The 23,016-nt window shown below is 38.7% G+C and overlaps 1 protein-coding gene across 1 annotated transcript in view; it reads left to right on the plus strand.

Moving 5' to 3' along the window:
- Positions 1-13,736, plus strand: part of ACSL3 (acyl-CoA synthetase long chain family member 3) — a 76,041-nt gene extending 62,305 nt beyond the window's left edge. Inside the window, exons 10-15 of the mRNA XM_019977627.2 lie at positions 1,198-1,370; positions 2,989-3,063; positions 4,109-4,300; positions 5,877-5,991; positions 7,369-7,526; positions 11,651-13,736. Of these exons, the coding sequence (XP_019833186.1) occupies positions 1,198-1,370; positions 2,989-3,063; positions 4,109-4,300; positions 5,877-5,991; positions 7,369-7,526; positions 11,651-11,808 (871 nt within the window). The 3' untranslated portion in view covers positions 11,809-13,736. The remainder of the gene's footprint in view (positions 1-1,197; positions 1,371-2,988; positions 3,064-4,108; positions 4,301-5,876; positions 5,992-7,368; positions 7,527-11,650) is intronic.
- The last annotated feature ends 9,280 nt before the right edge of the window (positions 13,737-23,016 follow it).

Here is a 23,016-nt window from a genome sequence, read left to right on the forward strand (position 1 = left end):
CTTCCTGCAATGCAGGAGACCTGGGTTCAATTCCTAGGTCAGGAAGATCCTCTGGAGAAGGGAATGGCAATCCACTCCAGTATTCTTGCCTGGAAAATCCCATGGACAGAGGAACCTGGCAGGCCACAGTTCATGGGGTTGCAAAGAGTCAGACACGACTAAGTGACTATCACTACTATATATACACACATATATATTTATATATACACATATATATTAGATATATTTATATACACACATATTTTAAATGGTTGCCTTTTGATCTTTGCCTTTTTCAAAGTTATTAAAATACAGACAAAACCCTTCCCCTCTTTTCATCAAGGTAGTAAGCGGTCTCTTTATTTAGTGTATTTTCAGAAGCATTTCAATTAGATATTAGAGTTGTTTCCTTTTTAAATTTACCGGATACTTTGAATTAGTGAAATTCTAAAGAGCTAAATTGCTATTTACAGATATGTATACATTTCTAATGAAATAAGCTAAAGCAAAAAAATAATTTGCTTTTAATAATAAACTTCATGAAGATACAGTCAAGTTATTCAGTATGAATATGTATTATATAATGATATAAAACTAATTATTCTGGCCATAAGCAAAGGATTTCCGTTACTATACAAAATTAAACCTGGCAATTTTGAATTCTAATATTTCTTGCAGTTCTTAAGAGAAAATCACATTTTCTTGGTCAAGTAAACTTGGTTGGATAGACATTTAGATTTAAATAGTGCATCAAGAGAATTCTTAAATTGGCTTTGTGACTTTGGATAAATCACTTGGTCTCAGCGTCTCACAGGCACACCTCATTGTGTTGCGCTTTGCTTTATTGTATTTCACAAGTAACTGTGATTTTCTTTTTAAACAAATGGAAGGTTTGTGGCGACCCTCTATTGTCAGGTGGTTAGCATTTGCCAAGAATAAAGTATTTCTTAATTAAGGTATGCATTGCTGTTTACACATACTGCTGTTGCACAGTTAATAAACCACAGTATAGTATAAACATAATTTTTGTATGTACCAAGATACCAAAAATTGAAGTGACTTGCTTTATTGTGATTGTCTCTCTATTGCTATGGTCTGGAACCAAACCCTAAATTATCTTCGAGGTGTTCCTATATATCAAAATTGGGAGATTAGTCTAAATGATTTGGAAAATCCCATTCAGCTTTAAAATTCTGTGATTGGATTTTTTTTTTTTAGCTTTATTTTCCGGAAAGTTCGAGGCTTGCTAGGTGGAAATATTCGACTTCTGTTGTGTGGAGGTGCTCCACTTTCTGCAACCACACAGCGATTCATGAACATCTGTTTTTGCTGTCCTGTTGGTCAGGGGTATGGACTCACTGAATCTTGTGGGGCTGGAACAATTACAGAAGGTTAGTGTTGTCTGAAGAGTGGTGCCTATAACAGAGGCTGGGGTACAACTCCTGGCCCTTTTGGTATGGGTTGTTGTTTGCAAATATATAGAAAATCAGTTAAAATATTTGTGTAAATCCCAAGTACTGTGATTGTTGAAATCAGTTTTCAGAATGTATTAGGTATGTCTGAATGTCACTAGTTCACGTAGAGGAGTTTTTCATGTTAAACTTACGATAGGTAGTATTAAAAACTACTTGCATTTAATGGCAGCAGCAGCATTCTAGAAAAGAAGGTTTAGTAACAAGCATTAGCTGTATTGTATACATATATGATCTTATATCAGTTATTAAATTTCTTTTTATGTAGAAAAATTAGTGTGTTTGTTTAGGTTTATAAAAGGGTCAAATTCAGAAATGTTTATTGAGGTGAGTGGTCTGTGTTAAAATAAGTGCAGTGAGAAACTAGAGAATCTAATTTTAGTCTGGAGAATCTAATTCCCAGAGTTTATCATGGTGACGAGTTTAGGTGACTGGTCCATCACCCAGGTGGTTCCCAGGTGACTCTCTAGTGCCCCATGTGCTCTTTTATAGAGGAAAGTTACTTTGTTCTCAAGTCCAAGAAAAAATTATGCTTCTCCTTTGTTTTCTCTAGATATTTGTAGACACTAAACCTTATTCATGTTCCTTTCTTTGCCCTAAGTGATTTTGTGTACCATTCTTATGCCAGGTTTATCCTGCACTACTTCCATGTTTTCCAGTTTTCTGTTATGTCCTCTATCATTTTCATATTTTTGGAAGCTGCTTGTAAGTCTTGGTTTGCAGAAAACACACAAGCATTCTTAAAAACATGCACGTTTAGTTCCCAAGGAGCTGTAATTTCTTTGATTTTTAAGGTTTCCATTGGTTGTGCGATTAAGCAGTGATGGTTTATGTTGTAAATAAATCTGTAAAGTATCATGTATCAAACTTTTATTTCTGATATTTGAATGGTCCTTGAAAAAGAAACCTAATGCAGTAGTAATTCATAATAGTGGTGAAGTCTTGCCCCAGATCTTTGAAAGTGAACAGTCTGAACCTCCAGCCTGGCCTCTGAACTCTTACTGTATGAGTTTAAATAGGGTATGGTAGCGTAAGCTGAGGTGAGGGGAGCTTCAGAGGTCTCACTTTGAAGACTGGAGAGGTTATTTTTCCTGCAAAGCTGTGTGAAGTTGAGTAAGAAAGTGGAATAGCTGTAAACCATTGTACTCTTTCATCCTTAAAAGCAGGGAAGGCAGAGTCATGAACCAAGCAGCTACTTAGTGGGTGTTCGAAAATGTGATGGTATGGAATCTGGGAAAACTGGAGCAGGCCTGTCCTGTCTGTTAGGGGCTATAGTTGTTGCTGTGCTGGAAATGTGGACCCACGGCTCTTGGAGATTCTGTACTCTTCTGTAAAGTGTCTTGTTTATAACCACTTAAGATTAAAGAAACAAAACACCTCAGTGTGGGCTACACAGCCTGGTTCACCAGTGTGCTACTTCTGCTTGTAAAGGTTCTCTGGGGATATCTAAGCTTTGGGATAAATCTTTGTAATTAAAAAAAAATGAAGCAATTTATTAACTACCATAATCAAATACTTTTTTTCATTTACGTCATAGTGTGGGACTACAATACTGGCAGAGTGGGAGCACCATTAGTTTGCTGTGAAATCAAATTAAAGAACTGGGAGGAAGGTAATAACCTGTTTTAACCCCAGAGCATTAATTTGTATAGTATTAGAATTGTACTTCATTTTCTTCCTTATTTTAGAATATAAAATCACCCATAAGTGCTTACTTTTGTCTTTTGTAAATAGAAATATTTTTATCTAGAGCTGTGAGTGAATTTATTATGCTTGTTTCAGAGATGATTTTGAAGAATTGTTTTTTTTTTGTTTTATTACATAAATGCAAGTAAGAATTATGGGGAAAATTTGAAGATGTATTAAATGAATAATGCCCATAAATTGCAAATGATCCTATTTTATAGAAACAAAATCGCAAAATTCATTCTATGAAACGGAAGATTTTTACCTATTCTTTTCTTTTTTCTTTCTCTTCTTTGACGGCTTCAACCCAAAATTATCAGAAGGAAATTTTTACTATAATTACGTAAAATTGTCTTGCTCATTCTGTTTAAATACTAGTCACTTTTAAAATATTTGATCCTATTAACATGTGCATATTATTTCTGGTTTGTTTGGATACACTTTTCTTTTATACAAAGAGATTCTAAGCCTTGGGTGTCACTTTTCAGCTGTCTTTTAGTAAAACTAGTGAAAATGTTTCATAAACTTGGAACTATTCTGAAGTTATCTGTAAGGAATAAATCCTCTAAATGTATGCTAGTTTGACTTTATACTGAGATTGATTCTCAAAATGCACAATTTAGCACTTTTATCAGTTAATTAGTATGATATTTAAGCATCTCTACAGAATCCTTAAAGGAACTGACCTGCATAGTACATATGTAACTGTTTTATACACTAGATGTTGGGTTTTTGCATTTATTTTTTTTCTCAGAATAGTAGTTTGAAAGCAGAAGTGCTTATGGTTAAGTAACTGAAAATTTGTAGCTAGATTTAATGATGAATTTTGTTCATAGTGTCTGCCTTACTTTGAGAAACCCTAATTGGATCAAAATCAGATGTCCCTATTTGGAAACTAGCAGTTTCAAATATTCACCTGATGTGTGAGGGATAAAACTATTCAATTAACTCTAAATTATTCTGTTTATTAGGTGGATACTTTAATACCGATAAACCACATCCCAGGGGTGAGATTCTTATTGGTGGCCAAAATGTGACAATGGGGTACTACAAAAATGAAGCGAAAACAAAAGCTGATTTTTTTGAAGATGAAAATGGACAGAGGTGGCTCTGTACTGGAGACATTGGGGAGTTTGACCCTGATGGTTGTTTGAAGATCATTGGTGAGCCAGCTGATACTGTTTTTCTTTAAGTAGATGTTCCTGTAGTGTCTTTTCAAAAAAGAGATTGTATATTTAGAGAAGTTGTTTAATAGTGTAAGAATTCATCTTTCTGTAATGTTGGTATGGTTTCTGTATCAGCCCTGGAGTGTAAAAATGCACAAGAGGGACTGTACGGAATTTATAAGGCTTGACATGTTATGAGGCCTTAAGGTCTGTTCAGAAGTGGTATTTTTAATTACTACTAGATAACCCTTAAAGAGTCGAATTCTTAGTAGGGAGTATTCATTTTTGTGTGCTGTGCTTAGTTGCTCAGTCATGTCCAACCCTTTGCGACCCCATGGACTGTAGCCCACTGGGCTCCTCTGTCCATGGGGATTCTCCAGGCAAGAATACTGGAGTGGGTTGCCATGCCCTCCTCTGGGGGATCTTCTCAACTTAGGAATCAAACTGGGATCTCCTGCATTGCAGGCGGATTCTTTACCAGCTGAGCTACCTGGGAAGCCATCATTTTTGTGTATGTAGAGGTTATTGGGCAAGACTCTTGCCTGTCTGAAGCATTTCCTTCCCTTGCCATTGAGAGCTAAGGAATGCCTGGCAGCTCAGTACCAGGACTGACAGGTGAAAAATACATTCTCCTGCTTCTCCTCTTGGGTTCTTTGTCTCAGTTAATGGCACTTCTATCCCAGTCATGCCATCTAGACACTGGCAGGAGATGACAGCCTCTGCAGCCAGCTCCCATATAGTTAATCCATATTCCATTACTTTACCTTATAAAATATGCCTCAAGATCGTTCTGTCCATCTCTCCCTGTTTCTGTAATTGTAGGTCAGGTCTGCACCTTTTGCCACCCTGTTGCAAGAAATTCCTTCTGTTGTAGTGCCTACCTCTGCTGAATGCACCCTATCGTGGCCACCACGTGATTACTGAACCCCTATCTCCCTGACTGCTTTCCTGCTGGAAACTTTTGAGTGGCTCCCAGAGGCTCAGTTGAGGGTGGCCCCGGTCACCCATCTGCCCCCATCTCTTTTGTGCTGCAGTAATGCAAACTGGCACAGCTCTGTTCTTTGCCAGTGCCATTCCACTTGGCTGCTGCTCAGTCTTCTCTGAAGACTCAGTTCAGGCCTCACTTGCAGGAATTCTTCCAAAATCAGCAAGTTGGAGAGTCTGAACACTTAGCACTACCATGTTGTACTGAAGTAATACAGTTTTTCATCCTGCTTCTCTTCAGATAGACTGTGAGCTTTCACAGGGCACTTGAGTATATATTCTTGACCTTTCTGGCATTAATGTGTCCCGTGGACGTAATCTGTCGAGCAGAACGTACCCGAAGCCCTGAGGATGGGGTCCCTTAAGAAGCTAAGTTTTTAAAAAAAAATGTATTCAGTGGTACAGAAATAAGGGCCTCATTTTATTATGTGTTTTAAATTTCAGTATAACTCTTATAAGGAACTTAACTGATTGCAAATTATGTAGGGGATGGCCAGTATTTGTGGGGAATAGCCAGTATTTGTATGTATTAAAGGTGTGTTGATACTATCCTCCAATGTGCCCTGCTCCTGGCCCTGTTTTTGCACAGATCGTAAGAAGGACCTTGTAAAACTACAGGCAGGAGAATATGTTTCTCTTGGGAAGGTGGAGGCTGCTTTGAAGAATCTCCCACTAATAGATAACATTTGTGCATATGCAAACAGGTAAGAGCATAGAATTTATGCTGCTTAAAACATTTGGTAATGCTGTCGGCCCTTCCTTTCTCTGCTGGCCTTCTCTGTAAAATTATACTAAGACCTCTTCCTTCTCATGGGTTTTCCTCTTCTCATTACAGTCACTGGCTGATTCTTGCCTTGTGATGCTCCTCTCCATATTGTCCTCTGTCTGATTTCTGTTTTACATCTTGGTGCAGAATCCCATGTGATTGGAAGGTGAAGAAAATAAACCCTCCTTCCCGCTGCTTTGGTTCTCTGAGCTACTTGTCCTTCTACACGAGGAGGCTTCCCGCAACCAGTCTAGAGGAGAGCTGAGTAAAGAAGGAAATTGGTCGGCTAACAGTGCTCTGCTCAGTTCTTACTACCACTTCTCTATTCGAGCCTGCCTGGGGCCCCAGGAACCCCAAAGGAGGGCTTCCTTCCCCCCTTAAGCTAGGTTAAGCTGTGGCTTAACACATAGCGTCTCTTGCCCATGATGATTCAGAGGCAGCTGGGAAGGAGAGTTTAAAGTTAATCCCAGGAATGCACTCTTGGGAAATGTGTTGGAATTTCAGATTGACACACTGTTCACATTTTTCCGTAACACTACTGTGTGTGGCAATCATTCCCCAGTGGTAGTGATTGGGTGTTTTGTGGCCAGCCTAGAAGACTTACTGCTGCAGTTAACATAATACTTACTGTGAAAAAATAAAATCTGATATTAGAAGAACCAATTTAGAAATAGAGTTTGAGGTACAACCCACTTTAGAGATTTACCATATCGATTTATAAATGATTCTGCCCTCTGTTAGTCATGAAGTGTTTTCTTTAGTGATGCTAACAGTTCTGGATTTTCTGGTGTGATACTAACCAGGACTGTCTTTCTTCTGATGATGCTGTCGTTTCTTCAGGTGACTGCTTTCTGTGGGCGTGCTTAGAGTTCCTCTAGAATACAAATTCTCATGATAAAAGAATATATAATCACATTAGTTTGACTTGTTGCCAGATTTTCTTAAAAACAGCTTCTTACTTTCATTAGTTTTTATTTTCGTTTATAGTCTATTGATGTGAATTACTGACTTTTTAAAGCTAAATTTTCTAATTTCTTTTAAAAGCATGATTCATAATAGTTATTATATACATAGTTGAAATTCATCATGAAATGTCAGATTAAGGTTTATTTAGCAATGAATTCTGCCAAAGCATCAGAACGTGTTATGAATTAGACAGTAAAAGTGGCTGTTGCATGAAGTAAGTGTGGCAAATATTATGTATGTTCTTTAAAATGGTAGAGAGTTGGCTTCTAAACTTGAGTGTAATCAGTAACCACAGTTAACATGGTGTGCCATTTAGTGCCCTAACCAAGTTGTCCCTTATGTATTTCAGTTATCATTCTTATGTCATCGGATTTGTTGTGCCAAATCAAAAGGAACTAACAGAACTAGCACGAAGGAAAGGACTTCATGGGACTTGGGAGGAGCTGTGTAACAGCTGTGAAATGGAGAATGAGGTACTGAAAGTGCTTTCTGAAGCTGCTATTTCAGGTGAGTGAGAGTGGTAACTGGTTCTGGGACTGAGATGGGGAGAGAATACTTTAACTTGTTTGTTCTGTTTTTGTTACAAGGGCTTAGGTTACATTTCCTGCTCAGAAACCAATCATATTTTCCTACCATTAGTTTGGAGAACATGCTTGTCACCCCCATCCATTCAAGCTCCTCTGGGGACACACAAGGCCACCACGCCCACCACTGATGTACACGTATCAGAACGTTCTCTTCTCACAGTTTCTGTTTTCCGGTTTGGCCCTTTCTCCACTCTGCTCTGCTGTTTCCAAGGCCCTGCTGGGCTTCCCAGACACCCCAGCCCACAGTGAACCGTCCAAGACTCTTTCTACACTGCTATCATGTGTCCTCTACCCCTTTTGTATGTGTATGTGTGTTTTGTGGAGTGGGCACAGAGAGATGTAGTTTGATATTCTTGGTTTAATAAAAACAGCTCTACTGTCTGAGTCATCAGCGTTAAGTGAAATATAAGTGTGCATTTTTATTCTCCTTAGATATGTCATTCAAGATAATGAAAAATGTAGATCTCATTTAATCAGATGAAGTTATTCTGACCCTGTATTTCAGGAGTAATTATGTTTTTTAGCATGTCAGCCTGAATATAGTTTCCAGCTTTTCTAGGTAACTCAAAATCCTTGCACTGATGCTGAATTAAGTTAGAAACCTATATTGTTTCTCCGTAAGGTAGAATACTGAAACAAGCATAATTTAAAGTGTATATACTTAATATATATTTTTTAAAAATAAATTTTGTAAACAGACATATAATTTACACACCAAACATCTCAACCATTTAGTATACAATAGTTTTTAGTATGTTGGCAGAATTGTACACATTGCCATATCAGTTTCAGATTGTTATCACCTCATTGTCTTTGTCATCACCTCAAAAAAGAAATATTGTGTCCATCAGCAGGCACTTCTCATCATACCTTAGACCTCTTAGTCCTTGGGAGCCACTGATCTTTCTGTTTCTGTAGATTTGCCTGTTCTAGAGATTTTGTAAAAGTCGAACCATATTGTATATGGGTTTTTGTGACTGGTTTCTTTCACTTAGCATGAAATGTTCATCTCTATATTTTTGTTGTAGTGTGTATCAACACTTCATTTCCTTTTACTGGCCAAAGTATTGGAACTTCAACTTTAGCATAGTCTTTCCTATGAATACTCAGGGTTGATTTCTTTTAGGATTGACTGGTTTGATTTCCTTGCTGTCCAAGGGACTCTCAAGTTTCTCCAGCACCACAATTCAAAGGCGTCACTTCTTTGGCATTCCCCCTTCTTTGTGGTCTCTCTCACATCTGTACATGACTACTGATAAAACCGTAGCTTTGACTACACATGGACCTTTGTCAGCAAAGAGGTGTCTCTGCCTTTTAATATACTATCTAGGTCTGTCATAGCTTTCCATCCAAAGGGTAAGCGTCTTTTAATTTCATGGCTACAGTCACCATCTGCAGTGATTTTGGAGCCCAAGAAAATAAAATCTGTCACTATATGGGTCTTTATATATTTTAGATGCAAATCCATTATCAGATATGTGATTTGTAAGTATTTTCTACCATTGTTTGGGTTGTGTTTTTACTTTCTTGATGGTATCCTTTGAAGTACAACAATTTTAATTTTTATAAGAAACAATTTCCTTTTTTTCCTTTGGTTGCTTGTACTTCACATTTGAGAAGCCGTTGCCTAATCTAAGTTACAAGTAAATATTTTATTTTCTTCTAAGAGTTTTGTAGTTTTTGTCCTTACATTTGGGTCCTTAATCCATTTTGAGTTAATCCATTTTTATATATGATGTGAAGAAGGGATCCAACTTCATTTTTAAGCCAAGTCTATATTCAATTCACACCAGAGAACAGAATCAGTAGGTTAAATATATTTAACTATAGAAACTTTTCAGGTAGGGAATTGGTTTGCCTTTTCACTGGGGGCTGGCTGGACAGACTGGCAATCTGTAGGACAGACTGTTGAAAAAGTGGACTGGAGCTCTTAGGCAGGGGTCAAAGCCCCTGTCCATAGGCAGAATTGCTTCTTTTTTGAGGGGGCCTCAGCTCAGCTCTCAAGGTCTTTGAACTGACTTAGCCATATCTATAAAACCACTTTCAAACTGAATAACTGGGAACTCCAGCCTAGTCCAGATGAGGCATAAAACCACCACAGTCCTCCTGTTGTCAGCTTGGCACCCACATACATTTCCTTAAACCATAGTTTAAGTTCCAAGTAAAGACAGTAACAAAGTCAGACTGTCACCTAACATTAAACAGTTATCTTGTGTGCAACTGAAAATACATGAACCTTTTCTCCAGAAGTGTTTGCACACCCCTGAGTGATTTTTTAACTCTGCTACTTTGATATCCTGTAACTTAAATACTGTGATATAAAGTTAACTTATTAATATATTATGACAAGAGAATGAGGGGAAGAAAACAAAAGTATTTGCTTACCATATATACAAACATATTCACAACAAAATAAGGAAGAAATACTCATAGTTTTTATTAGAGTCCCCATTTCCCCAACTGGTCATGTGATTGTTGCTCTGTTCATTTTTCTAAAACCTGGTGTAGATGATATCGCTGTTGCTAGCATCGTTTTGAGTCCGATCATGAGTGCAGTGCTGAGTGTTTATAGCTGAGCGTGGGCTTCCAGGGCCTGCGTGCGAGTCTCCACGCCTCTCAGTGCTGTCAAACTCGTGTCCTTTAATGCTTGGTCCCTACTGTACTGCTTTTTCTCATGGTGGCTTTTCCAGTTAGAAACCACTCCTGAAATACTTGTAATCTTTGAAGAATAAAACTTTGTTATTTGAGTTAATATATCATTTTTCTTCCTAAGGCATTTATATCTTGAATTCAATTCTTTTAAAATGTATGTATTATTATGGCTAAGTGTTTACCCTTTTCCCAATAGTATACCAGTTGAGAGCAGAAACTATTCATTTTTGTATTTTAAAACAATGTTTACTAAAGCATTTTACACAATAATTTTTGCTGGTAAATATTTGTGAAACAAGTGCTGGAAAAGTAAATCAGCCTTAATAAGGAAACGTGCTTCTTCAGATCTCATTCCCCCACCACCCCCTATCCTTCCCCTCTTGTGGATCTCCTTGATATTGAGCGGTGTGTGAGAAACACAGTAGGGAGCACACAGTTTTCCTCAGAGCTCACGGCGACTGTCCTGGCTCAGTCACTAGATTTCTGTTTTAACTTTATTATTTCTTAGTTGTTAAAGTGATTTTTAGAAAATTATTTTATTTTTGGCTGTGCTGGGTCTTTGTTGCTGTGTGGGCTTTTTCTCTGGTTGCAGAGAGCTGGGGCTCCTCTCATTCCAGCACGTGAGCTTCTCATCTTGCCGTGGCTTCTCCTGTTGCGGAGCATGGGCTCCAGGGCGCTCAGGTTTCAGTCGTCGCAGCTCCCGGGCTCGAGAGCACTGGCCCAGTAGTTGAGGCGCATGGGCATAGTTGCTCTGAGGCATGTGAAATCTTCCTAGATCAGAAATTGAACCTGTGTCTCTTGCATTGGCAGGTGGATTCTTTACCACTGAGCCACCAGGGAAGCCCTCTAAAGTGATTTTTTAAAAATAAATTCAAAGAAAACAAATAGGTATAAGATCAAAAGTGACACTTCCTTTTTTTAATCCTGGATACTAGCCCCTCGAGCATATGGTTTATTTTATCTGTATCCTCATCCTACACATCTAGTTGCATGTAAGTTTATATAGTGTTCAAACACAAGGCAAAATCATTTTTTTAAACCTAACAATATATGGTATCTTTATATACCCATACCAATAGATCTAACTTATTTTTAAAGAATGAATTGTGTACATTTTATGCCTATATCATAATTTACCCAACTCATTCTGTTGATGGACATGTAGATTTTCTAAACAGTTTTTTGCTATTATAATTCTTATATATATATATGTTTTGCTTCTAGTATTTCTGAGGGATAAATTGCTTAGAAGTGAGATTTATTAGCTGTAGATTTTACATTTTGATGGTTGTGTGGAGACTGAGGAAGTTAAAATTGTTTGCTAAGAATTTTAATTGTATATTTTTCATGGCTCTGTGTTTACTTTTTAATTTCTTTTTTCCACAACCTCAGCAAGTCTGGAAAAGTTTGAAATTCCAGTAAAAATTCGTTTGAGCCCTGAACCGTGGACCCCTGAAACTGGTCTGGTGACAGATGCCTTCAAGCTGAAACGAAAAGAGCTTAAAACACATTACCAGGCGGACATTGAGCGAATGTATGGAAGAAAATAGTTATTCTCTTTCAGCATCAGTTTGCTGCAGGGAGCTCAGATCAAATAGGAAAATACTTGAAATGCATGTCTCAAACTGTGAGGCAGAGTCCATTCCTCATATTAAACTTAAACTGTTATTTCTCATGACATCACCATTTTTAACTGACAGGATTAGTAAAATATTAAGACAGCAAACTTGTGTCTGTCTCTTCTTTCTTCCCCTCCTCCAGTTTACTTTACCACCTAGGACTGCACTTGTCAGCATGAGGACTTTTATGAATCATATTGGGGAACAGTGATTTTAAAAAACCTCAAGTTTTTAAACATGATTTATATGTTCTGTATAATGTTCAGTTTGTAACTTTTTAAAGTTTGGATGTATAGAGGACTAAATAGGAAATATAAGAATTGGTTATTTGGGGGGCTTTTTTACTTACAGTATTTAAAATGCAAAGGTATGGATGTGAAATTATGTAAATTTCATTCAAATGCTTTTGAATCAAATCATTGTTGAACTAAAGATTTGTTGCTGTGTAATTATTGTCTTGTATGCATTTGAGAGAAATAAATATACCCATACTTATGTTTTAAGAAATTGAGACCTTGTGAATATATGCCTCACAGTGTCTTCTTTATATATTTATTTTTTCTTAGGGAAAAATGAAGTTGGGTTGGTGCTGCATGAAACAATAGCAATAGAGGGTTATGGTTTCATAGTAAAGAAGAAACACAGCGAGGGTATCGCCAGTGGACCATTAATCTCTAGTAGCTGACCATCAAAATATCTAGTCTTCTAGTTAGCTATGGAAACTAGGAAACTATCTAAATTTTTAGAATTGGGAACAATTCTAAAAGGTAAGGTAGAATTTAAAAACAATAAATCAAAGGATGGAATGTTATTCTTTATTTTCACTGACCGCATATATATATATATACATTGAATTGTCTGTGATTATGCCATATTAATGATGGAAAGCTATTTCTCATTTTACCTTTAGTCGAGCTGTGTAGTGAAACATCTCATATTAAAATAAGGATTATTTTCTTGGATAGTTTGCACTGGGTGTATATGTGTCAGGCACTATAAAGTGTCTGTTGGTGGCTTATTAAAAAATGCACCTTATTTTTTCTACCATAACCTTTCTACACTAGAAAATGAGATACTTTAGAATGCTTCTAATAGTAGCATTCTTACTATGATATATGAGAATTTCACTTTATAATGAGGTGAGTTAATTTGCAGCTTTTTCATGTCATTGTGGAAATTGTTTGATTCTGAAAACATTGTATTATAGTATGTCGTTTCATATGTATCGCTTGCCTATTATTAAGAGTAATATTGCACCAATTAAGATGTGTTCAGATTAGGATGTAAAAAAATCATAGGTACCCTGTTTTTCATGTCATATTAAGTATCTTTTTGCGTCTCAGTTACTTTAGGCACCAAAAGGCAAAATAAAAACACATATATATGAAGAGAGATGAACATAGATCTGTGTAGGATGAGAGAGCGTTGCGGGCCTGCACCCTGTGGTTTTTGGTCATTTCAAGAACACATCATATTTGGAGATACTGCAATACAATATTTTTGTTTTAAACTTTTCTTGTATTCTTGTATATATTTGTATTATGTTTTGAATGCTTTTCTTGTCATAGTTTAAATTTTCAGTTTGAAAAAACTGCCAAGAAGAAGTAAAAATAGGAAAAATTAAATGGTGTATCTCTAAAATGTTGTGATCTGAAACTTAAAGTCACCTTGGGTGGAGAGAATTTGTTTCTGATGCTTTATCTTTAGAATAATTATTTGCTTTCAAGTGTTGTTTGGAAAGTAGAAAAAACGGTTCATTGTTTCAAAGGAGAGATGTCAGTATAATTGTGACTTGAAATAGTGGCAGATGAATATGTAGCTTATCACTGATTCAGAATAAAAGTTATTTTTCAGAAACATCTAATATTGCTGGCTTGATCTGTACACAGTCTTATTTTTCTCACTTTTTATGGTTCCTGTCATTCCTAAAATATCAGATACCAGGTGTCAGATGACACGGAAGAAATGAGATTAAGTAGCATCCCCTTTCCAATTACTTTAATCCAAACCATCTGTGGTGACTTGGAAACTTGTATGTTTTAACATTATCCTTTCAAGAATAAAAAGTTGGTTGATTTGAAAAAAAAAAAAGTGGGAGTGGGCTACGGATGAGATGGCATCACCGACTCGATGGACGTGAGTTTGAGTGAACTCCGGGAGTTGGTGATGGACAGGGAGGCCTGGCGTGCTGCAATTCATGGAGTCGCAAAGAGTCGGACACGACTGAGCGACTGAACTGAACTGACCCGACAATTATAATTTGAATATAAGAAAAATAAATATTGGTTTAACCAGAAGAACTTGAAGGGAAACTTCCAAGAATTATCTAACAGTCTCTTTTCAGATATGTGTATCAATTCTAAACAGAATGTTTTCTAACTGTTGTTTTCTGGAAGTAAGCTATATAGAAAATTGTTGAGTCTCTCCTGAAACAGTCTTACTCGTGTCCAACTCTGCAATCCCATGGACTGTAGCCCGCCAGGCTCCTCTCTCTATGGGATTTTTCAGGCAAGAATACTGGGTAGGTTGCCATTTCCTCCTCCAGAGGATCTTCCCGACCCAGGGATTGAACCCATGTCTCCTGTGTTACAGGCTGATTCTTTACCTCTTGAGCTATCAGGGAAGCCCAACAATATGGCAGTTTACAATCAGGTAGATGGGTGGCCATCTCTGCTCTGCACCAGCCCCCCACCTCCATCCCTCTTCCCTTCTCCCCAGGTCCCCACTCTCCCTGCTGGTATTTCTCAGCTTAAACTTCATTAGAAAGTTTTATTGACAACAGAACAAAACAAAGTTAGCTACTTTCTAAATGCTACTTGGTTTAAGTAATGGATTTGATGTCCGTGATCTCTAAAGCTTGATGTTTTTTCAGCAATGTTAAGTCTGGAATGACTTTGCTTCCAGAATACACAAGGTTTTATAGTTTTCAAAAATTATTCCCTGTGATACAGCTTTGAAGCTTAATAAATCTCTGTGTGGGTTCTTTTGTGATAAGAATTATGCACATCTGTGATGTTTTAGAGGAGATGCACTTTTAAACTGTACATAATGGACCACACTGGAATGTACTGTACACTTTATATACTGAAAATTGGTTGTTCACTGAATTCATTTTCAGTGTTTTCTTGGTTATTGCTCTTTCTGCCTGAAAGAGTGCACATCAAAAAGAAGCAAGATAGCTACTATGTGGTATGGACTATATATTTGTGACTTGACATGAAGTTTGAAGAATAAAGATAGGTAAAAATTTTCTGATACTAAAACTCAATATTTTGTTTTTCCAAAGAAAGAAAAGCTCTCTCCATAAAAGCTAATTGACATTCCTGAAATACTCATTGAAAAAGGCATTAGGGGAATTGTCTTTCTTGGGCTGGCAATCCATTTGAAGGGAGACTTGATTCTAGGAGTTCTGTTCTTGATGTACTTTGCTAGCATCTGTCCTCACTTGCCCTGAGCCCTCTGGGCCCTTGCCCTTCCTGTCCTCCCTTGGGTTTTGACAGCACAGGAGCCATGCTCTGGTGATAAAAGGTTTTCTGCACGTAAGCATTCACATAGCATAAAGTCTTGAGATGATGAAGTTTGGCATTAAAATTTGTGGGGTAAAAGCAGTTCAGTTGCTCAGTCGTGTCCGACTCTTTGCAACCCCATAGATTGCAGTATGTCAGCCTTCCCTGTCCATCACCAACTCCTGGAGTTTACTCAAACTCATGTCCATTGAGTCGATGATGCCATCCAACCATCTCATCCTCTGTTGTCCCCTTCTCTCACCTTCAGGCTTTCCCAGCATGGGGGTCTTTTCCAGTGAGTCAGTTCTTTGCGTTAGATGGCCAAAGTATTGGGAATTTCAGTTTCAGCATCAGTCCTTCCAAACATTCAGGACTGATTTCCTTTAGGATTGACTGGTTGGATCTCCTTGCAGTCCAAGGACTCTCAAGAGTCCTCCAACACCACAGTTCAAAAGCATCAATTCTTTGGTGCTCAGGTTTCTTTATAGTCCAGCTCATCCATACATGACCACTAGAAAAACCATAGCTTTGACTAGACAGAGCTTTGTTGGCAAAGTAATGTCTCTGCTTTTTAATATGCTATCTAGATTGGTCATAGCTTCTTTTCCAAGGAACAAGTGTCTTAGTTTCATGGGTGCAGTCACCATCTACAGTGATTTTAGAGCCCCCCAAAATAAAGTCTCTGTTTCCATGATTTCCCCATCTATTTGCCATGAAGTGATGGGACCAGATGCCATGATCTTCGTTTTCTGAATGTTGAGTTTTAAGCCAACTTTTTTACTCTCCTCTTTCACTTTCATCAAGAGGCTCTTTAGTTCTTCTTCACTTTCTGCCATAAGGGTGGTGTCATCTGCATATCTGAGGTTATTGATACTTCTCCCAGCAATCTTGATTCCAGCTTGTGCTTCATCCAGCCCAGCGTTTCTCATGATGTACTCTGCATATAAGTTAAATAAGCAGGGTGACACTATACAGCCTTGATGTATTCCTTTCCTGATTTGCAGCAATAAAATAACTAGATTTTGTGCCAACTTAGAATCCTGGGGTTGTGGGAGGAAGTGTTCTGTCCTGCCTGATGTCTCAGAAACCTGCCTTCAGCTGCCATTTATGTTGGTTTCTGATAAGACTGGGTATAAGTACCTTTGTACTAACTTAAACTTTTGTAAAAAGTAGGTCTTTGAATGTAGTCTTGTAACTAATAGAACATCTGGGGAACTTCAATGTTTGTTTTATTTGAGTCAGTTTAAAAAGATGATTGTGCCTAATTCCTGTCATTAGCTTTGCTCGGTTTATTAAACATAGGTAGCTTAATGTTTCTACCATCCTAAATACACCTTATACTTTTAGGATGAGGTCGCTAGGTCATGGAAAGATTGTCATGGAAAGATTCCTCTGACATAACCCTTAAAAACAGCAGGCTATATACCAGTGTAGCCTGATTTGAGTCATGAAAACAGGTTATTCTTCAATTGGATTCCCCCCAAACTTTACTCCTGTCTCTGATTCCCTTCTCATTGGTCCATGTGCAGCTTGCAGACTGTAAGGGCATGTCTGTTTAGAAATCACTTCTCATCCCAGGACCTTGACATGGGACTGAACTTTTTTGAACAGATTCAAGTGTTGACATTATTACAATGCATATGTGTGTCCATGTTTAATGTTAAATGCATTTTTCTAGTCCCTCCAGGCTTCTAAAAACAGCCTTCAGCAAACCCCCATCAACGCCCCCTTTTACTGATACCTTTGAATACTGTTCACTTTGGTGGGATTCTTTCAGAAGCAACTCCTACCATTTGGTTGGGGTTCAGGCTGGGTTGGAAAGGGAGGGGACGGGATAGGAAGGTGCTGATGTGTAAGACATTAATAACACCCTAACAGCCCAGCAGTGTGTGCCCTGGGATCCAACTCCTCCCTCCACCCTGCCCCCATCCTGTGGAGAGCCCACCCCAGGCCCCACGCACCCTTTGGGTACTTCCCAGGCAAGCCCAGGGCATTCTCCCTTTCTTTGCTTATGTACTTGGCCTGCCCTGCGAAATAGCCCTCTGCTCAGTTGTAGAGCTGACGCCAGCATCACTTACCTACCTCTGGGTCTAATGACTTTTGGCCTCAGGAGGAGTGCATCAAGACCTTGGAGAATAAAAAAAAAGAAAAAATTCCCACAAATGGAGAAAAGATAGCTATTCTATAGCCAGTCACAAGTAGCCACCAGAATCCGACTTAAACCTGTTCAGTTGATCAATAGTTCATCTTATTTTGAAAAGCAAAATCCAGAAGAAGCGGAAAATATTATTATTTTTTTCTGCCCATTAATTCCACTTCTAGGCATCTAAGAAAATACCTGAAATGTGGCTTGAGAGTTCCTACAAGAGACCTTTATTTTGATGTTGTTTATAGTAATACCTAAACAGCTAGGTGTTATGTAACATTCATCTGATTGATTACATAGGCAAGAAAAGTATTGCTACCACTTCTTATATTTAATGTTATGCATTATTTGGGAAAAGAAAGTGGGAATAAAAATTCAGTAGGTCCTTCTGGTCATGAAATTGTGTATGTACATGTATGTACAAATGCGTGTGTATGTGTTGTGTGTATACTGCATTAGAGAAGAGCCTGGAAGGAAGTGTGCTCACATGGTGGTTTATGAAGTGTGACTGACTTATTTTTCTCTTCATGTTTTATTAAAAACTTTTTACAATGGCATTACTGCTGTCATAAAAATCCAAGCTTATGAGAACAACTGATGGCTCAGCAGTAAAGAATCTGCCTGCAATGCAAGAGATGCAGGTTAATCCCTGGGTTGGGCAGATCCTATGGAGAAGGAAATGGCAACCTACTCCAGTGTTCTTGCCTAGGAAATCCCATAAACAGAGGAGCCTGGCAGGCTACAGTCCATGGGGTCACAAAGAGTCAGTCACGACTTAGTGACTAAACCACCACTGTGAGAACAACTAGTTTAAAGCCTTATTTTTCTGATCCTGGAAATAGTAATTTTTAAGAAAGAAGGCTAGAAATTGTTTCATGTTTTGGTAAAGAACTAACCAGAGACTTGTATTTTCTAATCTGGTATTTATATTAGTGTCCTAGGGCTGTCATAAAATCGTACCACAAATCGGGTGATTAATGCAACAGGAATCATTCTCTCGTGTTTCTGCAGGTGTCAGCTGGGCTGGGCTCCTGCCTTGTCTCTGTTTCTGGAGGTTTGCATGATCTTTGGCATTCCTTGACAAGTAGATGCATCCTCCAATCCTCTGTCTTCACATGGCATTCTCCCCAAGTCTTCACATCATCTTCTGGGTCCAAATTTCCTCTTTTCATAAGGACTTGGTCCTATTGAGTTAAGGTCCACCCTAATGACCTCATCTTAACCAGACCATCAGTGATGTCTCTGTCCCCAAGTAAGCTCCTATTGGCTTCCCTGGTGGCTCAGTCGGTAAAGAATCCGCCTGCAGTGCAGGAGACCCAGGTTTGATCCCTGGATCGGGAAGGTCCCCTGGAGAAAGAAATGGCTACCCACTCCAGTATTCTTGCCTGGAGAATTCCATGGAAGGAGGATCCTGGCAGGCTATAGTCCATGGGATTGCAAAGAGTCAGACACAACTGAAGGAACTTCAATTTCCTTTTCTTTTCTGAGTTTTGGGATCTAGGACTGTGGTGTATCTTTTTTTGAGGGAGGGGAGCAGGGGGCACAATTCAGCTTGGAGCTGAATTTGGGTGTTTTTTGAAACGCTTTCTTCAAATACACTCTTGCTTATCAGTCTTGTTCTGCTTGTTCTGTCTTTATAATGTGATATGTGATTACCTGCCCCTATCTTCCACCCTTACATTAAAAAAAAGTTTCCTCTGGTAGTTCCTTCCCTCTTTTGAATAGCTTTATTTTCACGTCCTTCATCTGATTTTTTCCTCTTATTTACTGTTTCATGACTCTTTTTGAGTTTTACCATAACTGAATTCTGTGGACATTTTTGTCCTTCAAGCAGACCTTTTAAGGCCCTTCATGTACATCCATCCTATACATCCTTCTCCTTCCCCTCTAATGTGCAACTTTATCAGTATCAGGTCAGGTGGTATATTGTTTTTCAGATCATTCATTTAATTAAGTGTAGATAATTTGCTAATATTTTCTTTAAAAAAAATTCTTGGATATAGTTGCTTTACAATGCTGTGTTTTTGCTGTAGAGCAAAGTGAATCAGTTATGTGTATACACATATCATTCTTTTTTTAAAATTTCCTTCCCATTTAGGTCACCACAGAGCATTGAGTAGAGTTCCCTGTGCTGTACAGCTGGCTCTCACTAATTATCAATTTTATACATAGTAGTGTATATATGTATGTTAATCCCGATCTCCTAATTTGTCCCCCCTCCTTTGGTAGCTACAGGTCTGAGGGTCACAGATGTAGAGAATTTGCAAATCTTTAAAAGCAGCTCCCACAAGAAATGGAAAATCAGAGAGATGGCACCTTCCTCCTCTTTTTCCTGAAAGCAAAAGTTCTCGTTTGCCTTTTGGTTCTGTCTTTGGCTGATTTTCTGATTCTGGTTCTCGGCACAGTGTGTCCTTGTCGTGTCTCCTCTCTGTCCCCAGGCCAGCAGCCTCCCCTGCAGTGATGACACCAAGCATCTTTAAAGGACCTGACTGTGGCTCCAGCCTACTGAAACACACTATTTTTTTTTTTTTTGGCACTTTAAAAAAAAGAAAGTTTCATTTGAAAGTAATTATAGACATAAAACATTGGAAAAATGTTTTTAAAGAATGGCTGACTTAACATGAATTTACACTCATAAAATTTCTAGCAATTCAGAAATATAGATTGAAAATGAAAACTTTTCATATACACACAGAATGTTTTAAAGAGCATGTTATGGGCTGAATTGTATCCAACCCCCGACTCCGCCCCCCCAACCCCGCCTCCCCGCCCCAGCTCCCCCCCTCTGCCCCCTCCCCCATGCCCCTCCCAGTTCATGTGTTGAAGCCCATGTGTTCTCAGCACTTCAGAATGTGACTATTTGGAGACAGGGCCTTTAGCAAGGTAATTAAACTAAAATGAGGCCTTTAGAGTGGGCCTTCCCTGTAACTCAAATGGCAAAGAATCTGCCTGCAGTGCAAGAGACCTGCCAATCCCTGGGTCAGGAAAATCCTCTGGAGAAGGGAATGGCAATCCACTCCAGTATTCTTGCCCGAAGAATCCCACGGGCAGAGGAGCCTGGTAAGCTACAGTCTGTGGAGTCACAAAGGGCCAGAAACAGCTGAGCCACCAACACTACTACTAACCCTGTATGGCTGGTCCTTACGAGGAGAGATTAGGACACAGACGTGCACAGAAGGAAGAACGTGAGAGACAAGCCAAGAAGAGAGGCTTCAGAAGAAAAAGCCCTGCTGATACCTTGACCTCTGATGTCCAGCCTCCTGAATTGTGAGAAAATAGATTTTGGTCATGGTATTTGTCTTAGCAGCCCCAGCAAGTTAGTATAGAACAAAATTGGACCACAATGTATATTTTGAAACTAGCCTTTTCATTGTGAGTGGACAATGATCATCTTCCTAGGTCAGTACACATAAGTTTGGTGATGGTTTAGTTGCTTAGTCATGTCTGCCACCCTCCTCTGTCTATGGAATTTCCCAGGCAAGAATACCGGAGTGGGTTGTCATTTCCTACTCCAGAGGACTCTACACATGGACATCTCCAGATGGTCAGTACCAAAGTCAGATTGATTATATTTTTTGCAGCTGAAGATGGAGAAGCTCTATACAATCAGCAGAAACAAGACCTGGAGCTGACTGTGGCTCAGATAATCAGCTCCTTGTTACAAAATTCAGGTTCAAATTGAAGAAAGTACGGAATACCACTAGGCTACTCATGTATAACCTAAATCAAATCCTTTATGATTATACAGTGGAGGTGACAGATAGATTCTAGGGACTAGATCTGGTAGACAGCGCAGAAAGAACTATGGACGGAGGTTCTTAACATTGTACAGGAGGTGGTGACCAAAACCATCCCCAAGAAAAAGAAATGCAAGAAGGCAAAATGGTTGTATGAGGAAACCTTACAAATAGCCGAGAGAAGTGAAAGGCAAAGGAGAAAAGGAAAGATATACCCAACTGAACGCAGAGTTCCAAGGAAGAGCAAGGAGAGAGAAGAAAGCCTTAAGTGAACAGTGCAAAGAAATAAAGGAAAACAATAGAATGGGAAAGACTAGAGATCTCTTTAAGAAAATTAGATATACCAAGGGAACATTTCATACACAATGGACACAATAAAGGATAAAACCGGCAAGGACCCAACAGAAGCACAAGAGGTTCAGAAAAGGTGGCAAGAATACACAGAAGAACTGTACGAAAAATGATCTTAATGACCCAGATAACCACCAAGATGTAGTTACTCACCTAGAGCCAGACATCCTGGAGTGTGAAGTCAAGTGGGCCTTAGGAAGCATTACTATGAACAAAGCTGGTAGAGATGATGGAATTCCAACTGAGCTATTTGAAATCTTAAAAGATGAGGTTGTTAAAGTGCTGCAGTCATTATGCCAGCAAATTTGGAAACTGAGCAGTGGCCACAGGACTGGAAAAGGTCAGTTTTCATTCCAGTTGCAAAGAAAGGCAATGCCAAAGAATGCTCAAACTACCGCACAATTGCACGCATTTCACACGCCAGCAAGATTATGCTCAAAATCCTTCAAGCTAGGCTTCAGCAGTACATGAACTGAGAACTTCCAGATGTACAGGTTGGATTTAGTAAAGGCAGAGGAACCAGAGATCAAATTGCCAACATAGATAAAGCAAGGAAATTCCAAAAAATCATATACTTCCGTTTCACTGACTACGCTAAAGCCTTTGACTGTGTGGATCACAACTAACTGTGGAATATTCTTAATGAGATGGGAATGCCAGACAATATTATCTTTCTTCTGAAAAACCTGTATGCAGGTCAAAAGGCAACAGAACTGGACATGGGACAACAGACTGGTTTCAAATTGGGAAAGGAGTACGTCAAGGCTGTATTTTGTCACCCTGCTTATTTAACTTATATGTGGCATATATCTTGTGAAATTCTGGGCTGGATGAAGCACAAGCTGGAATCAAGATTCTTGGAAGAAATATCAATAACCTCAGATATGCAGATGACACTACCCTTATGGCAGAAAGTGAAGAGGAGCTAAAGAGCCTCTTGATGAAGGTGAAAGAGAAGAATGAAAAAGCAGGCTTAAAACTCAACCGTCAAAAAACTAATATCATGGCATCTGGTCCCATCACTTCATGGCAAATAGAAGGGGACAAAATGGAAACGGTGTCAAATTTCATTTTCTTGGGCTCCCAAATCAATGCCAACAGTGACCGCAGCCATGAAATTAAGACACTTGATCCTTGGAAGAAAAGCTATGACCAACCTAGACAGCATACTAAAAAGCAGAGACATCACTTTGCCAACAAAGGTCCATCTAGTCAAAGCTACGATTTTTCCAGTAGTCATGTATGGATGTGAGAGTTGGACCATAAAGAAGACTGAGTGCCAAAGAATTGATGCTTTTGAACTGTGGTGCTGGAGAAGACTCTTGAGAATCCCTTGGGTAGCAAAGAGGTCAAACCAGTCAATCCTAAAGGAAATCAACCCTGAATATTCATTGGAAGG

Source organism: Bos indicus, chromosome 2 (assembly GCF_029378745.1).
Source record: "Bos indicus isolate NIAB-ARS_2022 breed Sahiwal x Tharparkar chromosome 2, NIAB-ARS_B.indTharparkar_mat_pri_1.0, whole genome shotgun sequence".
Classification (NCBI taxonomy): Eukaryota; Metazoa; Chordata; class Mammalia; order Artiodactyla; family Bovidae; genus Bos; species Bos indicus.